The 25282-nt window shown below is 35.0% G+C and overlaps 1 protein-coding gene across 1 annotated transcript; it reads left to right on the top strand.

Moving 5' to 3' along the window:
* The first annotated feature begins 498 nt into the window (after positions 1-498).
* On the top strand, positions 499-2469 carry LOC142531861 (gibberellin receptor GID1B-like). Its single transcript, XM_075638132.1, has 2 exons — positions 499-807; positions 1199-2469. The coding sequence occupies exons 1-2, from the start codon at positions 769-771 to the stop codon at positions 2192-2194; spliced, it is 1035 nt and encodes a 344-aa protein (XP_075494247.1). The 5' UTR covers positions 499-768; the 3' UTR covers positions 2195-2469.
* The last annotated feature ends 22813 nt before the right edge of the window (positions 2470-25282 follow it).

The following is a 25282-nucleotide window of genomic DNA, read 5'->3' as shown; positions in this document are numbered from 1 at the left end:
TCAGATTGTGCTATTTCAAGAACATTAACATAAAAAACATCAATATATAACTAAATTTTTTTGATATAAAAATATCAATATTAACTATAAATATTGTACTGCTTCAAAAACATAAATATAAAAAATACGAATTAAAACTATTATAAATTTATATATCAAAAAACACTTGTACTGATAATTTGTTATTAATTAATATAAAATTAAATAAAAAATAGATAATATAAAAAATAAAAAAAATTGAATTATATCTTATATTAACTAAACATTTCTATTTATAAAATAAAAAATAAATATAAATCAAATCAATTATCTAAAAATAAAATAATAATATTTAGCCATGCAATTTTTTAATAATTATTAATAAGTGAGACCTACTTAAATATATTTTAAAGCGGCCGCCCCAACTTGTCGTTTCTCTCGTCACCGCTTTCTTTCCGTCGTTTCCTTGGCTTCCTATTTATTACACAACATATACATATATATATATATAACATATACAAACATATATATACTGCCATCTGTATATATGTATCTATATGCCAAATTGGACATATATATTTTGATCTATGATCCTTTCATTCTTTGGTGATCTTTCTAAGACTTATTTGTGCGTGATCTGTGAAGCCCTTTCTCCACTGTTGGGGGAGACGGGAGGAATCAAAGGGCAAAAGGAACAAACATTTTCCAGAAGTCGGAATTTTTCGGGGGTGAAAATAAATTACTCATATTTGTTTGAAAGTGTTTGTTGAAAAAAAAAATAACTCTTCCATGGCAGGCGGTAATGAAGTGAATGCAAATGAATCGCAGGTAATTCATTATATGTATGTATGTATGTATGTATATACGGGCTACTTGAGCTGAGAGAGTGCTTCGTTTTTCTCAGATTTAATGCACTTTTGAACTTTTTGTTCATGAATGACGAGGAAAATGGTTTGATTTGTTGTGAAACAGCTGAATCTTTCCTTCGATTTTCTGGGTCTGTTTGGATTTTATTTTTTTAGCTGGTATCACTTCTTTTTCCTTAATCTGTTTTTCTTTTATTGATAAGATCAGTGTCCGTGATTTTTTCTTTTCTTCTGATTTTGGATGCTTATGCATAATGGATCAAATTTCTCTCTGCAATTTTTCTTGAATTACGTGGTAAATATATTGCTATCCTTCCACTGATATAATTGTGCCATGACTATTTCGTGTGCAGAGGGTGGTTCCGCTCAACACTTGGATCCTCATATCCAATTTCAAGCTCGCTTACAATATGCTTCGCCGCCCGGACGGAACCTTCAATCGCGATTTAAACGAGTTTCTCGATCGAAAAGTTCCTGCGAACGCGATCCCTGTTGATGGGGTTTTCTCTTTTGATGTGATTGATCGTGCCACGACCCTCCTTAACCGAGTTTATTTGCCTGCCGGTGAAAATGAGTCTCAACGGGTGTCGATCACAGAACTCGAAAAGCCGTTGAACGACACAGAAATAGTACCCGTGATTGTGTTCTTCCATGGTGGAAGCTTTGTTCATTCATCGGCCAATAGTGCTATATACGATACATTCTGTCGACGGATTGTTAGCACTTGTAAGGCGGCTGTGGTATCGGTGGATTATCGTAGATCGCCAGAATACAGATACCCGTGTGCGTGTGATGATGGATGGAGGGCTCTGAAGTGGGTTCAATCAAGATCATGGCTTAGAAGTGGGAAAGACTCGAAAGTTCACGTCTTTTTAGCGGGCGATAGTTCGGGTGGTAATATCGCACATTGTGTTGCAGTTCGTGCGGCAGAGGAGGGTGTGGAAGTATTGGGTAATGTGCTTTTGCATGCACTGTTTGGTGGGGAGGAGAGGACTGAATCGGAGCAAAGATTGGATGGGAAGTACTTCGTGAAAGTTCAAGACAGGGATTGGTATTGGAGAGCTTATTTACCGGAAGGAGAAGATAGGGACCATCCGGCTTGCAATGTGTTCGGCCCGAGGAGTCGAAGTTTAGAGGGTCTTAAACTGCCTAAAAGCCTCGTCGTGGTGGCGGGATTGGATATTCTCCAAGATTGGCAACTGGCTTATGTGGAAGGACTCAAGAAATATGACCAAGAAGTGAAGCTCCTTTACCTCGAAAAGGCCACGATAGGGTTCTATTTCTTGCCTAACAACGAACACTTCCGTTCCCTCATGGATGAGATCAAAACTTTCATTCATTCGTATTAACTGTTGATATAACTTTAACCACAAGTCAGTCACATATAACAGAAGGTTGTGGGTTCTTTTTCCCCACCCTTATAGTCTATATGATCATGTAGGATTACTCCTCTAGAGTAGTTGCATCGTATTTAGTACATGGAGATCTTTTATCTGCAGATGCTTATATATACACCAGAATATATTTGAGTTATCATCAGCTGCTCTCCCATGATATATGTAATTCAATACATGGAGATCTTGTATCTGCAGATGCTTATATATACACCAGAATATATTTTGCATTTTACATATATATATATATGTATATGTATATATAAATTGTAATGTTTGTGTGACCATGTTACTTTCCACATATATCATCAGTTTGATTCGATCCCATTATCTGAATTTCCCAAACACTTAAAAGTTGGATTAATGAGATCTTACCTATGTGGGCACTGCTCTTCTTCATCTCATATGTATGGACAAATCTTGACCATCCATCCTATCATGAGGGCAATGTCCATATGGGTAGGATGAAATAAACCGTAGAGTTGCTGCGACTTTTCCTCACATGTTGCGGAAACAAGCGACCGATTCAAACTCCGACCGTTAGCTGCAGAGATTGTGACAAATTGGTAGTGTGTGTGACGACTTTGTGGGTCATATGATCTTTAAGAATTTTAGGAAAGATGACATTCTTTTATTTGTTATTTTTAGAAATTCTTAAAAAGTTATCTCTAGTTAAAAATAAATAAATTGAGTTCCATTCTATGAAGTTTCTCAAATGTATACCACTCATTGAATACCATGTATCCCAAGTCCTCGAAAAAGGATCCCATGAAAGATGATTAACTTTGTCCCAATTAGCAACCTTAAAGCCAACAAAACTCATGAGAAATAAAAATAAATTGTTGGTGGACCACGAAATCCTATTATGGCAATAATTAGGATATGCCAATAGAAACTTGTCTCGTCCACCAAAGAACTCGTCACAAATAATCGCACAAATCATGATAAAACGTGACTCCAAGATCCAAATAGCTTTTTCTCGGTTTAAAATGAATATAAGAAATAGTTAAATGACTAAGTAGTTTTGAAAAAGTTAATAATCTATCGTATCACGTCGACATGACATATATATAAAATCACGTCATCTAGGATGATGTGACTTGCTGGTTTTATTTAAAAAAAACGGCGAGACTACCTAAATTATTAAAAAAAAAAATTAAAATTGACATGACAGAGTGATGGGATGTATCACATCGATCAGTACAAATCATGCCTGCGAAATAACGTGTTTTCTTTTTAACCAATTAACACATCCTGCTAAATGGCATGTATCATCCATTTGCTTTTATCATCATCTGAATTGTTTCTATATGAATTTTAATAGGAATATACTGATTGAAGTGTTTAAAAACATGCAAGCATACATTTTCCAATGTTCGAGCAAGTAAAATATATTTAATTTTTTAAACAACTCAATATTAGTTTCTACTTCAACATATAAGGTATTTATGCTCCAAATTAAGTTTGTCTTTCCAGTTTGATTGAAACCGATGTTTATTTATTTATGATTATATTTTTGCGGATAAACTTTTTATTTTGAACTTCTATTTGAGATAAGTATTAATATAAATTTTGTGAATTTAATCTTGGAATATAAATTATGATTTAATCATTATCTTACATATCAAGTTTATAATTAAAATGGTTAAGTATATATGGATATTTAAGTTCTTCTTTAGAACCCTTTAATACAAATATTGCATTATGATAGTATTCGATATCATAGGCAGTATCATCGTCGGCAAATTCTGTAATAGGATCAAATTTATCCTTTGTCAAATGAATATTATCTTTTTTTGTATTAACTCTTTTATTAGTCATGGTTTTATTAAGATGTTTTTTCCCCATTGCTTGTTTTTTTAAGACTGTCTTCCAGGTTAGATCCTTGTAAAAATTCTCTGGTTAGAAAATCTGGTAAATAATTAGATTTTCTTGAGAAATGTATAATATCGAAATAAAAACATGCTAATATAGCTTGCCATTTACAAAAATTTTGTTTAGATGCTATAATTTTTACATCTTTTAAAATAATATCTTTTACTGATTTGCAATCAACTCGTAATAGAATTTTTTTATTCAAAAGATCATTTCCAAATTTAGTAATATATTTAACAACAGAAAGAATTTCTTCAGATTCATCATTCATTTTTTGCTTTAATATTCTTCCATATCCAATTTCAAAAGCGTTTGTTTCGACTATTCTAAATGCTTTAGAATTAGCAATAGCTAAACAAAGAAGTTTTTTAACTCTTTCTTTTATTTTTTGTATGCTAGAGTATGACTATTAGTCCATTACTGAGAATTTTTCTTCAACATTTGAAATACTAATTTACAATATTCAGCAAGATCTTTATAAAAATATACTACATAATTAAGACTACCAAGAAATCTTTGTATGATGAAAGTTATCAGCAAAAATAATTGCTCTTTCTATAGGAATCATTATTCTATTTTCAATATAATAGCCTAAAAATTTATTCTTAGTTTGAAAAAGTTTTACTTTATTATTGTTGACAGCTAAACCTGCTCTTTTAGTGGCATAAATAAATATATTAAGATGTTTAATATGTTGATCAATATTATCAGAATAAATAAGAGCATCATCTATATAAATTATGATATAATCTATATATGGATTCTAGATTTCATTCATAATATTTTGAAACTCCATAGTAGCATTTTTTAATCCAAATGCCATAAAATTTCATTCATAATGTCCAAATGGAACCATAAAAGCTGTTTTATATTTATCTTCTTCTTTTAGAATAATTTGATAAAAACTTGATTTTAAATCAAATGGTGAAAATATTTTCCTTTAAATATTTTTTTAAATAAATATGTTTTATTTGGTAATGGATGTTTTATCCATTCTCATGCTTTGCTAACTGGTTTATAATTTATAACAAGTCTAGAAGCCCCTCTTTCTAATTCAGCTGTATTTTCTTGATAAATGCTGGGCAACTCCAAAGGACTATTGCTTGGCCTAATTAATTCTTTTTAAGAAGATTATCTATTTCTTTTTTAAAATAATTTAAAAGTATAGACCCATTGCTCAGTATCGCTATTATAATTATTATTTTATTTCACATTCGCAATATCAAAACTTATTATTATAAAAATTATTATTTTATTATTATTAACTTATAAGATACAAATAAGAAATACGGTTTTTTATTTTAGAATAATACTTATAATTATAATTATTGTTGTTGTTTTATTTTGGTAGTATATAGAAAAATTAGTTTACAATTAATTTTTTTTAACACAAATAATATAAAATTTATTAATTATAAATATTATTATTTTTGCTCTTAACTTATTAAATACAAATAAGTACTACAATTAATTTATTTCACATGAATAATATCAAAAATTTTTGTAATTTTATTATTATATGTATTATTATTAACTATACAATTAAGAAATACGATTTTTTATTTTAGAATAATAATAATAATAATACTTATAATTATAATTGTTGTTGTTGCTTTATATAGGTAGTATATCAAAAAATTATTATTATAGTATATGTATTTTACAAAAATAATATTAAATTTATTATTATAAATATTGTTATTTTTTATCTTAGTTATTAAATACAAGTAATACAATTAATTCATTTTATTATTGTTGTTGTTTAATATATAGTATGACAGGATCGATTTGAGTGAAAATCATTGAGCTACAATAGTTCGATTCTTGAAATATTGAACATTGATGAATTAAATCAGGTTTGATTTTCAAACCAAGCAGAAGACACTCGAAATAATCTTTCGTAGAAATCGATTAAACATTTGTAAACCATTTAAAATATATGCAAATTGAATGAGTAAACATATTTTGGTTGAAGCATTTTATCAAACACTTGGTGTGCAATATTTTGGTATTTGAAGAACACATAAAATGATTCAACAATGCATCTTTAAAACTATGAAAATGATAAGTAAATGCAATAAAAAAAATAGACACGAATTTTTTTATGGATGTTTGGAGACTTCAAATGCTCCTACGCCACTCATTCTTTCCATTGGGAAGGATCCACTAGAAGACTTTGATTTATATAACACCTTGTGCAAATATATTTCAACTTAATTAGGAATTATCTCTTGCCTAATTGAGACTCCTAGCACTCAAGATTACAGGCAGCACCTGACAATCAACATATTGTTTAATGTCTCGTATGCAAAGACTACATACACAAGTTTATTGTCTTTGTGCAAGACTGACTCAACTAATCTTTGAAGTTCAACTCTCTTGTATATCTGTGAGTGATTTTGTGTGAGGAATTTATCGTTTACAGTGTACATCTCAAATGTATCTTCACACAAGGGCTTGTGCTCTCAACTAGCTGATTTCTTCATGCTAACTGCCCATGCCTTGAATCTTCTTCAAAAGCACTTGTTTGATATTCAATATATTGTATTTACAGGCTCCAATAATATTATATACGTTAGATTTAAGAATATGACCGTTTGGAAAGTTTCTGTAATATTTCTGAAATTGCAACGGTCAAATTTGCCTTGCTGGACATTTTCCCGAGTGGTCAACTCTGGTCAACTGGTCTGGTTCAGTTCAACTATTCTGGTTCAGTTCAGCTGGTCTGGTTAAGTTTTAGCTTGTTCAGTTCAACTGGTTCGATTCAGTTTCACCTGGTCTGGTTCAGTTCAACTGATTCAGTTTCAGTTGGTTAGCAGCTGGTTCAGTTCAGTTGGTCAGCTGCTGGTTCGGTTCAGTTAAGATCAGTTCAGTTGGTCAGCTTCTGGTTCAGTTCATTTTAGTTGGTCAGTAGTAGCTAGTTCAGTTCAGTTCAGCTGGTGTGCTGAAATCAGCCTAGCTGATTTCAGTTTGTATAGAACCAGTAGCTTCATCGTCATTTATTAGCATTGTAAGCTTCGATTCAGACTTTGACTTCTCACGATGATTTGTAGATCATCGTCTTATCTTTCCAACGCATACTGAATCGCTTCATTCCAATAACCGAACTAAGAGATATGACCAAAATACCGCAATTGCTCATACCCAACTGATTGCTGTTTTCGTGCAATCAGTTCGGTAATTCAGCAATAAGTTAGACCTTGATAACATCCGAATTTGCCGCACTGACGTGAAATACGACATGTTCCAAATTGAGTTTTCTGATCATTTAAGTTGACGGATTGTCATTTGAATCATCCAATTGAGAGATATAATCAAAATACCAAAATTTGCCAGAAATTCAGTTTGTGCAGAATTCAATTTCAGTTTGATTTTTGTGTTAATAATTTCACACTTGAGTAAATATGTTAGAAACACAATAACAAGTTTTGTTAATATCAAAATCAAGATTGCGAATATGAAATGTTCCAACAATTATTATGTTAAAAAATAGTATTGCTATTAATTTGTTTTGCCTATTTAGTGTGAAATCTATCATCATAATTATTTTTATTATTATTAACCTATTAAATACAAATTATTATTATTATTATTAGTATTGGCAAAAACATTTTTCATTATCACTATTATTATTATCATTAATCAGAATAAAAATCAAAGCATTTGTAAACTAATTTTAGTAAGTATTATTTTATGATATTCCATATTTTCTATGCAATTGTAATTTTAAAAAATATTATCAACTTTTTATTTTTTATGTTTTATATGGGAATGGATAGTTTACTGGTTCTTTCATTCATAGGTGGTAATGTTATTATAGGTTATCACATGGTAAAATATACTACCACCATGTTGAGGGAAACATGAGTATCACGATCTATTAATTTTCATGAATTCAAGAAAATAATGTACCAGTTGACAAATATTGAAAGTTCAGAATTTAACTTAAAATTGTCAAAAAATATTCCTACATAGACAAGTCATATTGTGTAAAAGTACTTCTTGACATCAACGATGACAACAATTTACAATTTATGGTGGATTATACTAACGAAATGCGGTGTATTAAATTGTATATTGAAATAGATTCCATCGAGCATAATGTACACGGTGAGGTTCCTGATCATACATTCAATGTATAATTGTAGGGTTCAATTCAATGGGATTTATTGTTGAAGCTGGGTATTTCTACTGATGTTTTTTTCAGACCAATAGATGAAAATCATTCTACTTCGGAGTATTGTACTAGGGAATGTGATCGGTATATTATGGTCATCGTATAAGAAAATTTTTGTTGGCCGATTTCCACACGAGGATGATATTTTGGTGCAAGAGAATGGTACTCAGTTGACATAAATCATGCAGATATCGATTGTTCACTGAATAGACACACTGGTGGATCGGGTAATGTACTGACACCTATCGTACATGAAAAGCAAAGATCGTGTGAGTTGTCACTAGATATTCACCTTAACGCCACCAAGATATTTACTGAAACTGATACAATTGCAAGTGAAACAGATGAAGATGAAACTGATGATGAGAATGCCACATTTGCTAATATTGGTCCATCTCATACCGACACTGGTGACCATATGCATTCATATCTTTTTGAGGGCATATCAAATCCTGAACCCCGACCCGATGCATTGCCATTATCTGTCCCTACATGCTGGTCCATTCTTATATGATGTTCCTCAATTCTTTAGTATACTATATGATGATCAATGTCCTGATTCTGTTGGAATATATTTGCATCGAATTTGAGTTATTACAACGCAGATAGAGGAGAAATTTAAATGAACATGGTTTTTAATGATAAAAAAGCGTTTGATAGCAACGGTTAAGGACTTTTTTATTAGGATTGTTTGACGTGAATACCAAGTTGTTGAGAGTACAAAGACTGTGGAAAGTTCGTTGTAAAAATATATATTCAAATATCAACTGTAGGTGGGGTCTTTGTACATCGTTAAAATCAAAATTAGGGTATTTCAAAATCACGAAATATGGTGATCCACAAACATGTATGTCTAGCCAGGTGGGGTTAGACCACCATAACTTGGACAAAAATATCCTAAACACTTACTAGTATTATTCAGTGTGATTCTTCTTGTGAGATTAAATGTGTCATCCAACTTATCAAAGATCGATATAATTATGTAATCTCATATGGTCAGGCATAGTATAGTTTAAAGCGAGTGGTGGAAAATGTGTATAATACATGGGAGAGTTTAGAACGTTGCCAAAATACATGGGGTGCCCTTGTGAAGTATAATCCGAGTACTATTGTAGATTGGAACCATTTACCGCCCGACATACAATTGTGCATGCAAGGTGTTAAAATACGTGTTTTGGGCCTTCCGACCATGTATAAATGGGTTCCGAAATTGTCAAAAAATAATTAGAGTTGATGGTACTCATTTTTACATGAAGTATAAGTACAAGAGTTATAGTTTTTGGTTCAGATGCAAACAACCAAATCTTACCTTTAGCATTTGCAATTGTCGATGAGGAAACGTACGACTCTTGGAAATAGTTTTTGGAACTTCCATGCTAGCATGTGATTTGAGGATCCATAGATGTGTGCCTTGTCTCCGATAGTGAAACGTCCCTTCCTTTTTTTCTTTAAAATACTACTATTTTTTTTTTTTATAAATATTTTCCTCCAACTTCAAAACCATCCATCATAAAATTAATATTAAACTTCAAATGCATAAAGATCCATAAATCATCGACCATAAAATCGTACATCAATTTTACAATAATCCAAAAAGTAAAATTCAAAATAAATCATAAATTTTTAATAAAATAATCCTCATAATCTTTTCTTCAAAATTTTAAATACTAAGCTAATGTGGAAAATAAAAGTCTTTCGGGAGTGTACTGCCGGACTTGATCTACTCAAGCGTCAGCACCTCTCTCAAAATCATCCTCGCCTACAACCATCCAAATCTAGCGAGTCTAATGACTCAACATGTTCTAACCATACGTAACTGTTAAAAACTGAATTTTGGTTGTTTGACAAACTGAGCGTCTACCTAATCTAGAAGAATGATAGAAACTGATCTAAAATATGCAAACTATCGGTTGCCAGTAAATGAAGGATAATACGCAGATTTCCAAAGGCAACTGAACCAGCAACTGAACTATGCAGACAACTGACTGATCATTTGCTACAAACAATTGTGAGTTTATCAACTACAATCAATCAGCTGATCCCTCAGCTGTACACGTCATCAGTTAAGGAATAAGACAATCAACCGAAAAAAGCTGACTACAACAAGTAGTGGGATCGCAGCATCTCAGAAAAGCTGCAGTGTACGACTCTCAAAAGAATGTTGCCGTGGCAAGCAACGAATAGAAAGGTTCAAATTGTATTTAATATTATCGTTGGAGGGAATCATATAAATAACAGAAAAGAGCAGCCGAAGAAAAACTCTTGAAAATTTTGAATCCTTGAACTCTGAACGACTATCGATTTTATATTCAGTTACTCTGCTGAAATCCTTTCAAACATCAAAGCTCACACATAATGTATACATTCATAGCTTTCAGGCTATAACTCAAGCTTTCAAAACACAAACTGTAATACTCGATCTTGAAGAGATCAGTTGTGTTAGATTATTTCAGTTCTATTGAGTACTGTAAACAATTTTGTAACTAAGAGTTTCAGTTTGGCATTGTTAAGTCCAAAACTGAAGTGGGTCTGTACAACTGATTGTATCGATCAAAGTCTTTTAGTGTATATCCTATCCTTGAGATAGAAGGGGTGACGTAGAAGTGTTTGAAATCTCCGAACATCCATAAAATCTTGTGTCCTCGTATTTCAGTTTATATTCTATCTATCAGTTAGTTTGTTTATGCACACTATTTGTTAATTGGTTGATATTGACTTACAAGATTCTCGAGTATCAATATCACTAAACTGACTCATCAGTCGAAAAAGTTTTGAAAATCGTAAGTGTTTATTCAACCCCCCTTCTAAACACTTTTCCACCTTTAACCGACGTATCAAGTGGTATCAGAGCAGTTGAATCTTGTTTCTGAATATTTCTATATACAAACTGATCAACATGTCATCAACATGTCTTCATTCAACAAAATTCCAATGTTCTCCAGAGAAGATTTTGATTATTGGAAAATCGGAATGCAGGCTCATCTAGCTGCACAAGACGATGACATGTGGTACGTTATCACAGACGGACCCATGAAGATATTAAAGGCAAACACAGCTGTTGTCATAACTGATGGGGCACCACACCGTATTGAAAAACCCCGAGATGAATGGACAGCTGAAGACAAGAGAAAAACCAACTTGGACAACGTGGCTAAAGACATCTTATACAAAACGCTGTATAAAGTCAATTTTAGCAAGATAAAATTGTGCAAAACTGCCAAGGAAATTTGGGAGAAGATGATTAAGCTCTGTGAAGGCAATGAGCAAACCAAAGAGAACAAGCTATCTGTCGCTGTTCAAAAGTTTGACAATATCAAGATGAAGAGTGGAGAATCCATGTATGAATATGATGAGAGAATCAGCAGCATAGTAAACGAACTGAATGCACTCGGAAAGTTGTATTCAAATAAAGAGGTGGCACTGAAAGTTGTCAGAGGTATTCCCAAGGAATGGGACATTAAGACCATGGCAATACGAGAATCAAAGGACCCGAACAAGGTTGAACTTCATGATTTATTTGCTGACATAAAAGCCTACGAGTTTGAGTTGCAAACCAGAGAAGGGGAACCTTCTACATCAGCTGCTACAACTACCTTAACTTCTGTCAAACTGGAACCAACTGGTTCAGTTGACAAATCTGCTGATCAGTTAAGTAATGACGCTATGTCATTATTCATCAAAAGTTTGGAAATTCATGAGAAGAAATCAAGGAAATTTCCAAAGACAATATCAAAAAAATCACTCCAAAGAAGAAACTAATGCTTGCTACAACTGTGGCAAAACTGATCATTTCATTGCTGACTGTCCCAAGCCTAAGAAGGACACTTGAGGCTTCACTGAAAAGGGAAAGAAATCCTATGAGCACAAGAGAATATCGAAAGATGACAATAAATCTTACAGAAAGAAGCATGAGGTGCTTCTACCTAAGGAAAGCAAGTCAAAATGGGCAGAATCTGACAGTGATGATTCAGAATCTGAGAGCTTGAGCTGCTCCAGTGATGATGATGAAGAAGTCAAGTGTCTAATGGCTTATGACACAGAACTGGAGTCAACCAGTCAACATGTATTTGACTTAAACTCAACTGATTTCACACGAGATGAACTCATTTATACACTTCACAACATGGTGAATGAGTATCACAAGCTTGCCTTATCTTTTGAGAAAGCTAGAGTAAAGCAAACTGATCCCAAAGACAATAAAACTGAAACTGATGAATCAGTTGATCTGTTGAGTCTTAAAAGGGAGATTGCTGAGCTCAATGCTGAAAGAAGCAAGAATCAATCAATGATTCAACAGTTGATGCTTGAAAATTCAAAGCAAACTGAGCTTATTAAATAATGGAACAAATCATGTGTTGCATGAGCTGAAATACAAGATAAAAAAAATGTTTAAACATTTCATGTTCGCAATCTTGATTTTGATGTTAACATAACTTATTTTGTTTCTAATGGTCTACCTTAGTGCGCAGGAAGCTGGAACTGATCAGGATTCGAACTGATCAGTTAAACGAGCCAAAACTGAAGCTATCGAGATGCAAACCGAAAACATCAACTGATCGACCAAACTGAATCAGTTCAACTGATATCTTAAAAGACGGTTCAATTGATTGTCCAGCTGATAGGTGATTTAGCAGAAGATCTTCAGAAGCCCAGCCATCTGATGAAGAGTTCAACTGATAAAGAACTCAGCTGACCAGTTCAACTGAAAGAGTGAAATCAGTTCAACTGACGAGTCAACTGATTTCACCAGCCCAACTGAAGATCAGTTCAGATGACCAGTTAGGAACATTAGTTAGAAATCAATCAGTTGTAGATCAAGACAAGCTTATCTAAGTGGATTCAAGCTACGCATAAAGATACAAAAGCATCTGTACGATTAAAGGTACAATAATGGACGTTGCAGCAAAGATTAAAGCCGAGAGATTCCTGAAGGCATGTCAGAAAAGTCAAGACACATATACCAAGGAACGCATTCAAGCTGCAACGATCACATGTGATGAGTCTTGGTGTACGGTCATCGTACTGCTATAAATACAGACCAGGACCATCAGCAATACGAGAGAGAAAATAAGAAAAACAACAGGTGTGTGAAGATACACAAAAGGGCACACATATTGCATATCAGCTTACAAGAAGCAATCATCCTAGAGGGAACACTTCATCATGTTATCAGATTAGATTAGAAGCATATTTTCCTCAGTGTGTGAGAACATTTTCTGGTAGTTTTCAGTGATCAGTTCTCACACACACACACACACCACCATTCAAATACAGTCTTGCACAAAGACATTAAACTTGTGTATGTAGTCTTTGACACACAGACGTTAAACAAGTGTTGGCTGGAAGGTGCTGCCTTTAGTCTAGTCTAGGAGTTCAGTTAGGCAATGGGTAAGTCCTAAACTGGGTCAGTTTGTACAAGTAGATATATTAATCAAAGTCTTCTAGTGGTACCTATCCTAGGAGGTAGAAGGGGTGACGTAGGTGCAGTTGAAGTCTCTGAACATCTATAAACATATCTTGTGTCTTTTCTGTTTAACTGCTCATTTTGTTCTTAACTGATTTGATTAGTTCAGCTGATATCAGTTCAGTTCTGTCCATAACTGAACTTATATAAGCCATAACTGATCCCTAGTAATTTCCAATCATTCAGTTACACAAGATATAAAATATATTAATGTTTCTTAACGAATGATTATTTCCAGTGTTTTTCGCTTGGTTTTATACCAAACTCGATCTAATTCATCGGTGTATATTTTCTTAGAACACGAGCTATTGCAGCTCTTGGAGAATATTTTGTTTGAAGCACCTCTAGGTGCCCAGCAATCGATCCTTCACAAAAATCAGTTACTGATAAAACTGGTTTAGGGTTCAGCAACCAATATTAAACTTCCACAAGTGATACTCAGCCGAAGCTGAACATGAACAAAGGGAAATATATTCACTTTGTAAAATCAGTTATGGTACAAGAAAAACCAGAGCCAAGTAAACCAGTTATACAGCCTATTGAACACAAGGACAAGGCTAGAAGGTATGGTATTGTTTATAGCCCAAAAATTTCAACTGACCCACAAAGTCAGTCATCAAAAAGGTTCAGTAATAAATATTTGAACTATTCAAATGTCTACTCCAATTACTATAATAGCAAGCTAGTTCAGAAAAGATATCGGTTGAATAACCAGTTGAAGAAGGCTAAAACTCATATTGATTCATCTGCATACTACACATCAAACACTCACAAGCAGAGAAAAACTATCTGGAACACAAAAACTGGAATTTCAGTTAGACTTGTCCAAGTATGGGTTGCTAAAAGACTAATCAGTTTAGGGCCCAAATAGTTGTGGGTACCGAGATTATATATTGTGTGTGATTGCAGGTGACAGGTGCAAACAAAGAATCAACCTGGTATCTGGACAGTGGATGCTCGCGTCATATGACAGGGGATGCAAGTTTGCTATCCCAATTGATCAAATACACTGGTCCAAACATCAGTTTTGGAGACAACTCCAAAGGTAAAATTGTGGTTAATGATAAGCTTATTAACGGTAACTTTACTATTAAATATGTTTTACTATTTGAGAATTTGAAGTATAACTTGATTAGCATCAGTCAGTTATGCGACAATAAATTCTCAGTTCAGTTTGACAGACACACTTGTTCAGTTAGAGACTCAACTGATGATGTCATCCTAACTGGCAATCGTTGTGGGAATACCTATAAAGTCAGTTCGAGTGAACAACCTTATCCACTAGTTTTTCTTAAAGCTTCCAAATCTTCTAAAAACTGGTTGAGGCATAAGAGATTGAACCACCTAAACTTTAAATCTATTGTCTATCTGAGTAACCATGATCTTGTAACTGTTTTGCACAAAATAGATTTTTCAAAAGATAAAATTGTTCAGCATGTCAGTTTGGTAAGCAAGTAAGATCTTCATTTAAAAATAAGGGTTGTAAATAATCTTTCCGATGCTTAGAACTGCAACATATGGATCTTTTTGGTCCTGTACCAATCATGAGCTTAGGGGTAATGAAATACACTCTAGTAGTCGTGGATGATTTTTCAAGGTTTACTTGGGTTATTTTTCTCAAATCAAAAGACCAAACTGCTACGCTGCACAAATGATTAAACTTTTCAAAAGAATATTAAATGAAAAATCAGTTGGGATTGATCAAATAAGGTCTGATCGAGGGACTGAATTCATCAAACAAAATCTTTCACAATTTTTAGAAAATACTGGAATCAAGCATGAGCTCTCAGTAGCAAGAACTCCTCAGCAAAATGATGTAGCTGAGAGAAGAAATCGGACCCTTAAATAAGCTGCTAAAACAATGCTGGCTGATTCTGGTATTTCTCAAAGGTTTTGGGCAGAAGCAGTGAACACTGCATGTTACACTCAGAACATATCTATGATTAATAAGAATCATTTGAAAACATCATATGAGATATGGCATGGACGCAAAAGTGTGGTTTCTTATTTCAAAATATTCGGCTGCAGATGTTTTATTCTTGATAATGAAAAAAATCATTTAAAAGCTTTTGATGCTAAATCTGCAGAGGGAATATTTGTGGGATATTATTCAGTTAGTAAAGCTTATAGAGTTTTAACAAAAGCACTTTGAATGTAGAAGAGTCTATTCATGTTGTATTTGATGAATCTGTGCTAACTGATAAGCCAACTGATCCAGTTAAGCAAGTTGATCGCTTTACAAATATCAGTTTGGAGGATGATAATGAAGAAGAGAATCATATTAATCGAAATATCTTTCAAACACCAGAACCAGAAGTGCTGAATCAATCAGTTGAACAAGAAATTGTTCCTGATAATCAGTTGGTGGAGCAAAATGATAACAATCAGTTACCAACTGATACAACAGCAACTGAAACTGAAGAAAATATTCAGATGCCAACTGAAGTAGTTGCTGAGATGGATGTAACAAATACTGAATACATGTAATGCCTGAAATAATATCACAAGTTGTTGATTTAGTAATATGAGATTACTAAATAGTTAATGATTTTTTTAAGAGAAAAATATGACATATGTTGGTCATATGAAGTCCAAATGAGTTGAAATTTGGATATAAAGTAGAAAACTCAAAGATATAGAAGTTTCATATTTTGAGTTTTGGAAAATTTGATCGTTTGGCTGATCCAAAAGGATATATCGGTGTTAAAATGTTAAATATTATATTATATTATTTTATTAATATAATATAATATTTGAAAAAAAAATTAATTAATTAAGAAGATAAATTTGAAACTCTTCACGTGAGTTTCCTTCATTTTCGGCAGAACATTTGAACAGAGAGATTGGGATTTAGGAGAGAAAATAGCATTTTGATTTTTTTTTCGATCGTGCAACTTATCGGTTTATCCAATCGACGAACCAACTTCAGTTCTGAAATCGTTGACATGAGGTCTTCGATTTGAGGTATAAATTTTATAGTTTTGATGATGTTTGAAATTCGTCGGTTTTTAGAATAAATCCGATAAATTGTTAAATCATACTGAAATTGAAGATTGTTGAATAGTGTATGATTTTAACGAAATAGAGAAGATTATAGTGGTGTTATTTTGAATTATTCCTAATTTATTATAATTAGAGATTTTTAATCGTTGGATTGAGATTGGAGAGTTGTTTGTCAGTTGTTATTAATTCGGATTATATATTCAGAGTCTACGAAGTATAAGCTACACGTTGATATAAAGTTTTCGTAATTTGACGGATGTTGTAAAATAGCCTATTATTTGAAGTTAATTAATTAGGGTGTATTTGATGGTAGTATTGTGAATTAAATACACCAGAATATTAAATTGTTGAGCGATAATAATTTATAATTGAGTTTTATATTTTGTTGAATTAATTGTTGTTGGGCTAATTGATGATATATATTGAGGCTGTTATGATTATGTTGATACGGTGACAATGATATGATAATTGTTGTTGAATTATTTAGATACATCACACGCCTCAGGATCAAAGAAATAGCCAGATTGTATATATACTCGATTATCAGGTACGTGTTGACGTACGAGCATATGTTGTTATTGTTTATTATTGATGAATAATATTGTGTTGAACGATGGTAAATCACTGAATATGGATGATTTTATATTATATTTGTTGTTGTTTATTATTGTCGATGTTATTGGCTATCGTTGTTGGGAGACGTCACGTTGATGTTGTTCGTTCAACGATATTGCTGTCGCCGGAGTTGGGGTGCGACGTATCGTTGATGTTATTCGTTCGATGATATTGCTATCGCCGATGTTGGGGTGCGACGTATCGTCGATGTTGTTGTTCGTTCGACGATATTGCTTTCGCCGGAGTTGGGGTGCGACGTATCGTTGATGTTATTGTTGCATTGTGATGTTGTTGAGGTTGTTGATGGTTTGATTGTCCAGAGACAGCAAATGGGGTATTTCTGTTATCATTCCAGTTATATTTTATATTGTTGATAATATAACTGTTATGTATTTTGATAATGATTGTTGTGTATGCTCACCCTTTGAGGGCTGTTTCTGTTGGGCAGGTTACAGCACTATGCGTGAGATGGGATAGTGGTGAAGGACTAGGTGTGTCTAGTCAAACAGTTCTGTAGTTAATAGTAAATAGAGACAGTATGGTTCATTGTCTTATTTGAGTTATATGTGTGTATTTATTATATTGTTTCTGCTACACTGACGTAGATAGTGTGGTGATTGCACTATTTTGTCGTATATGCATTATATTATTACGTCGTCGAAAAGAAAATTTTTATGCATATGACGTCACATGTTGTATGATTACGTGGCAAGGTTTGGGGCGCCACAATTGGTGGTATCAGAGCATATGTTAGATGTCTGGGATGGTTAGGAGTTGGATTTGTGATGAGGGAGTTGGATGACGATATTATCTACGTGTGTCTGTGCATTTGGCTTGTTATTGATGATTTCTTGATATGATTGATTGTTCTTTAGTTGCGTGTGCTTTCGTGCGAAAGGTGTGATGATGATTATTGGATGGTAATTGTTAAATGTTATGATTAACAATTTGATTTCCAGTGATAGCAGCTAGAGAACAGGTACATCCACACGAGGAAACAGAAGAGGTTGACAGTGGGTTTGGACAGATGAATCCATTGCCACCTCCTTCCATGGGACAAGCACCTGCAGATCAGCCTTTATTGCCTGGTGAGTTGACTTTGGCACAGTTCAGCAGTTATCTTCCGTCGAGATTTGATAGATTTGAGACTGGTGAGCGAGACGAGGAGTGGATTGAGAGGATAGAGCAGATATTTGTGGCCGCTCCGTGTGCTAGGTCTGCTTGGTTACGATTGGCTACATTTCAGCTTTCGAGGAATGTAATATTGTGGTGGCAGACGACTGAGGCCGGATTGAGAGCTCAGGGCCGTACTGTTGATTGGGATGTGTTTCGGTCTCGTTTTCTTGATAAATATTTTCTATAGCAGCCAGACAGAAGAAAGAGAGAGAATTCGAGGATTTGAGACAGGGCAGTATGTCTGTTGCTGAGTATGAGTCTTGGTATTCTGCATTATTGAAATATGTGACACATGTTGCTACAAATGTTCATGCTAAGATGAGACACTTCTTGAAAGGGTTAAATTTAGAGTTATTTGATCGTGTGCAATCAAATAACCCGGTATCATTTGAGGATGCAGTGACTAGGGCTGAGATGGCTGAGTTGGTTATGCAGGAGTATGAGGCTCAGGGAAGATTATCAGAGCCGACTAGGGAGTCATTGCGACCGCAAGGACAGTCTTTTAAATATCAGAAGGGTTCATCTTCTTCTTCAGCATCATCTGGGAAGTGTCGATTTGATTCACGACGTGTTGAGAGTCGTGGGAGCAGTTCTCAGTCTGTTTAGGGGCAGAGAGGGGAGTCCAGAGCAGTGAGATGTTTTCGTTGTGGGGGACCTCATCTGATCAGAGAATGTACACAGACCGAGATCACCTGTTTTGAGTGTGGCGGTGTTGGTCATCTGGCGAGACAGTGTCCTAGTCGTGAGGGACAGCGAGAGCCTAGGAGTCTAGAGGTAGATCCTCAGAGAGAGGAGGACGACAGCCTCAGCAGTTTACACCACGACCTTCTGGAGGACAGCCACGTATGCAGGGAGCTGGTCCGCCTCAGGCACATGTGTATGCTTTGACACGAGAGCAGGAAGAGGAGGCACGAGAGGAGATGATAGCGGGTAAGTGTTATTTATGTTCTTATCCTGCTTATATTCTTATTGATACTGGTGCCTCGCATACATTTATATCGAAGAGGTTTGTGGTTGAGCATCATATGCGCTCGTCTCCATTGTCTATGCCTCTTTCTGTTTCGACACCTTCTGGAGTTGATATATCAGTTGTATCTATGATATCAGATGATATTATTTCTTATGAGGGCTATGAGCTGAGATCTGATATGATTATTCTAGAGATGACTGAATTTGATTGTATTATGGGAATTAATGTGCTGAGGAGATATTGTGCGACTGTTGATTGTTATCAGCGAGTAGTATATTTTTATACAGATGAGAAAGAGCGTTGGACATTTTATGGGAAGGGTTCTCGTCCACGTGTTCCGTTGGTATCTGCTATCCGGATGTCTCGTTTATTGGAGCATGGACATGAGGGTTATCTTATTTATGTTGTAGATGTGACAGAGAAGAAGAAAGAGGTAGGAATAGAGGAGATACCTGTAGTTGCTGAGTTTGCCGATATATTTCCTGATGAGATTCCAGGCTTCCCACCAGTTCGTGAGGTGGAGTTTGGGATTGAGTTGATGCCGGGTACTTCCCCTATTTCTCGTACTCCTTACAGAATGGCACCAGCAGAGTTGAGAGAGTTGAAAGCCCAGTTGCAGGACTTGTTGGACAAGGGGTACATTCGCCCTAGTGTATCGCCTTGGGGTGCACCAGTCCTATTTGTGAGAAAGAAAGATGGAACGATGCGGCTTTGTATTGATTATCGACAGCTGAATAAGGTAACGATTAAGAATAAATATCCCCTCTCTCGTATTGATGATTTGTTTGATCAGTTGCAGGGATCCTCAATATATTCGAAGATTGATTTGAGGTCAGGATATCATCAAATACGAGTTAGAGAGGAGGATATTCAGAAGACATCATTCAGGACCAGATATGGGCATTATGAGTTTTTGGTTATGCCATTTGGGTTGACTAATGCTCCAGCTGTGTTCATGAGTTTGATGAATAGGGCATTTCAGCCTTATCTCGATCGATTTGTTATTGTGTTTATTGATGATATATTGATATATTCCAGGAGTGAGGCTGAGCATGCAGGGCATTTGCGTTCAGTGTTACAGGTGTTGCGAGATAGACAATTGTATGCGAAACTCAGTAAGTGTGAGTTTTGGCTGGATCGAGTGGTCTTCTTGGGTCATGTTATATCGAGAGATGGGATTTCTGTTGATCCAACGAAGGTTGAAGCCGTGTTACAGTGGTCTGCACCTACATCTGTTCCAGAGATCCGTAGTTTCTTGGTTTAGCAGGTTATTATCGTCGATTTATCGAGGGATTTTCAAAGATTGCTAGACCTTTGACACAGTTGACCCAGAAAGGTGTGCGATTTCAGTGGTCTGAAGCATGTGAGAGGAGTTTTCAGGAGTTGAAGCACCGACTGACGACTGCACCGGTGTTATCAATTCCTACAGAAAACGAGAGGTTTGTTGTTTATACCGATGCATCATTACATGGTTTGGGATGTGTTTTGATGCAGGATCGACATGTTGTGGCATATGCCTCGAGACAGCTGAACCACACGAAACAAGGTACCCTGTGCATGACTTGGAGTTGGCAGCCATTATTTTTTCCTTGAAGATATGGCGACACTATTTATATGGTACCTTGTTTATGATTTATACTGATCATAAGAGCTTGAGATTTCTGTTTACACAGACCGATTTGAATATGAGACAGAGACGATGGCTAGATTTGCTGAAGGATTATGATTGTGAGATTGAATATCATCCTAGTCGAGCCAATCTTACAGCTGATGCAGTGAGCCGTAAAGTGAGTTGTACTGCAGAGGATGTGAGTCGTTTATCAGCTATGATGATGTCTTGTTGTTCCTTGGGATATGATTTTGATATCTCGACGACTCCTATCCAGGTATCTACCTTATTAGCTGAACCTGATATATATGGTTGTATTCGTGATGCACAGATGACAGATGAGAGAGTTTAGCGGTGGAAGGAGTTGGTTTCTCGGAAACAAGATACTTGTTTTAGAGTGGCTGATGATGGCAGTTTGAGGATGAAGGATAGATGGGTAGTTCCTGATGCATCTGAATTGCGCCAGGGTCTGTTGCGGCGTGCACATTGTTGCCGATATTCTATCCACCCTGGTGGCAAGAAGATGTATAAGGATCTACGCTCTCAGTTTTGGTGGAAGGGAATGAAACGTGATGTGATTGATTTTGTACGCCGATGTCTCAATTGTCAACAAATCAAAGCTGAAAGGAGAAGGCCAGGAGGTGAATTGAGGAGTTTAGAAGTACCGACTTGGAAATGGGAGCACATATCGATGGATTTTGTGACTCATTTGCCAAGAAGCACTGGAACTATTGATGCTATTTGGGTGATTGTTGGTCGATTGACGAAAGTTGCACATTTTATACCCTATAGCATGAGTAGTACGTACTTGACGATGGCACAGTTGTATATACGAGAAATTGTATGACTGTATGGGATTCCAGTGTCTATTATATCTGATAGAGATCCTCGATTTACTTCTCATTTTTGGGAAGGATTGCAGACTGCGATGAGGACAGAGTTGAGATTGAGTACAGCTTATCATCCCCAGACAGATGGTCAGACTGAGCGTACTATTCAGACGCTGGAGGATATGTTGCGTGCTTATGTTATGGATTTTAAATCTGTTTGGCAGTCATCTATTCCATTGGTGGAGTTTGCGTATAACAATAGTTATCAGAGTAGTATTCAGATGGCTCCATTTGAGGCATTGTATGGGAGACGTTGTAGATCTCCGTTATACTGGGATGATGTTGATCGAGCTGCAGTTACCGGTCCTGATATGATTAATGAGATGGAACAGAAAGTAAAGTTGATACAGCACCGATTGAAAGCAGCTCAAGATAGACAGGCCGCCTATGCCAATAAAAGACGAAGACCCTTAGAGTTTCAGCAGGGTGATCGAGTATTTTTGAAAGTTTCTCCTTTTCGTGGCACCGTGCGATTTGGTATGAAGGGAAAGTTGGCACCGAGATATGTTGGCCCGTATGAGATATTGCAGCGGATAGGCACTTTGGCTTATCGATTGGCTCTACCTCCATCTTTATCTGGTATTCATGATGTATTTCATGTGTCGATGTTGCGGAAGTATGAGCTTGACCCTTCACATGTGTTGGATATTTCTGAGGTTTAGTTAGATCTTGACGTGTCTTATGTTGAGAGACCAGTTTGTATTTTGGATCGATCTGAACGGAAGCTTCGTAGTAAGCTTATACCGATGGTGAAGGTTCAGTGGGAACATAGAGGTGTCGAAGAGGCCACATGGGAGACAGAGCGGCATATGAGGGAGCTCTACCCCTACTTATTCTGATGGTATGACGTATCTTTTATTTATGCATGTTATTACTGTTGTTGATTAATTTCGGGGTCGAAATTCATTTAAGGGGGGTAGAAATGTAATGCTTGAAGTAATATCACAAGTTGTTGATTTAGTAATGTGATATTACTAAATAATTAATGATTTTTTTAAGAGAGAAATATGACATATGTTGGTCATATGAGATCCAAATGAGTTGAAATTTGGATATAAAGTAGAAAACTCAAAGATATAGAAGTTTCATATTTTGAGTTTTGAAAAATTTGATCGTTTGGCTGATCCAAAAGGATATATCGGTGTTAAAATGTTAAATATTATATATTATATTATATTATAATATAATATAATATTTGAAAAAAAATAATTAATTAAGAAGATAAATTTGAAACTCTTCACGTGAGTTTCCTTCATTTTCGGCCGAACATTTGAACAGAGAGATTGGGATTTAGGAGAGAAAATAGCATTTTGATTTTTTTTCGATCGTGTGACTTATCGGTTTATCCAATCGACGAACCAATTTCAGTTCTGGAATCGTTGACATGAGGTCTTCGATTTGAGATATAAATTTTATAGTTTTGGTGATGTTTGAAATTCGTCAATTTTTGGAATAAATCCGATAAATTGTTAAATCATACTGAAATTGAAGATTGTTAAATATTGTATGATTTTAACGAAATAGAGAAGATTATAGTGGTGTTATTTTGAATTATTCCTAATTTATTATAATTAGAGATTTTTAAGCGTTGGATTGATATTGGAGAGTTGTTTATCAGTTGTTATTAATTCTGATTATATATTCGGAGTCTACGAAGTATAGGCTACACGTTGATATAAAGTTTTCGTAATTTGACGGATGTTGTAAAATAGCCTATTATTTGAAATTAATTAATTATGGTGTATTTGATGGTAGTATTGTGAATTAAATTCACCAGAATATTAAATTGTTGAGCGATAATAATTTATAATTGAGTTTTATATTTTGTTGAATTAATTGTTGTTGGGCTAATTGATGATATGTATTGAGGTTGTTATGATTATTTTGATACGGTGACAATGATCTGATAATTGTTGTTGAATTATTTAGATACATCACACGCCTCAGGATCAAAGAAATAGCCATATTGTATATATACTCGATTATCAGGTACGTGTTGACGTACGAGCATTTGTTGTTATTGTTTAGTATTGATGAATAATATTGTGTTGAACGATGGTAAATCACTGGATATGGATGATTTGATATTATATTTGTTGTTGTTTATTATTGTCGATGTTATTGGCTGTCGTTGTTGGGAGACGTCACGTTGATGTTGTTCGTTCAACGATATTGCTGTCGCCGGAGTTGGGGTGCGACGTATCGTTGATGTTATTCGTTCGATGATATTGCTATCGCCGGTGTTGGGGTGCGACGTATCGTCGATGTTGTTGTTCGTTCGACGATATTGCTGTCGCCGGAGTTGGGGTGCGACGTATCGTCGATGTTATTGTTGCATTGTGATGTTGTTGAGGTTGTTGATGGTTTGATTGTCCAAAGACAGCAAATGGGGTATTTCTGTTATCATTTCAGTTATATTTTATATTGTTGATAATATAACTGTTATGTATTTTGATAATGATTGTTGTGTATGCTCAACCTTTGAGGGCTGTTTCTGTTGGGCAGGTTACAGCACTATGCGTGAGACAGGATAGTGGTGAAGGACTAGGTGTGTCTAGTCAAACAGTTCTGTAGTTAATAATAAATAGAGACAGTATGTTTCATTGTCTTATTTGAGTTGTATGTGTGTATTTATTATATTGTTTCTGCTAAACTGACGTAGATAGTGTGGTGATTGCACTATTTTGTCGTATATGCATTATATTATTACGTCGTCGAAAAGAAAATTTTTATGCATATGACGTCACATGTTGTATGATTACGTGGCGAGGTTTGGGGCGCCACAATACAGATGGAAGAAATCACATCCACCAAAATTGGCAATATGTAATCCATCTGATCCAGCAAGAACTCGGAATCAAATATTTAATTTATTTGTTCACTATGCTTTCATTTCGCAACTGGAACCTAAGAAAACTGATGAAGCACTTGCTGATCCTAACTGGATAAATGCAATGAAAGAAGAGCTAAATCAGTTTACCCATAACAATGTCTGGAACTTAGTTCCAAGACCAGTTTCTTAAACTATTATAGGTACAAAGTGGGTATATAGAAATAAACTGAACGAAGATGGTTCAATTGTGCGCAACAAAGCGAGACTTGTAGCACAAGGATATAGGCAAGAAGAATGAATAGATTACGATGAAACTTATTCACCGGTTGCAAGACTGGAAGCAGTCAATTAACATGGGAAGACTGCAGCAAATCACTCAATATCAACCATTTTTGATATCAAGTCAACCCAATTTTCACACACTATGAGGT

The sequence above is a fragment of the Primulina tabacum genome, chromosome 17 (assembly GCF_025594145.1).
Source record: "Primulina tabacum isolate GXHZ01 chromosome 17, ASM2559414v2, whole genome shotgun sequence".
NCBI lineage: Eukaryota > Viridiplantae > Streptophyta > Magnoliopsida > Lamiales > Gesneriaceae > Primulina > Primulina tabacum.
The sequence above is the reverse complement of the archived record's forward strand: the minus strand, read 5'-3'. Positions and strand labels throughout refer to the sequence as shown.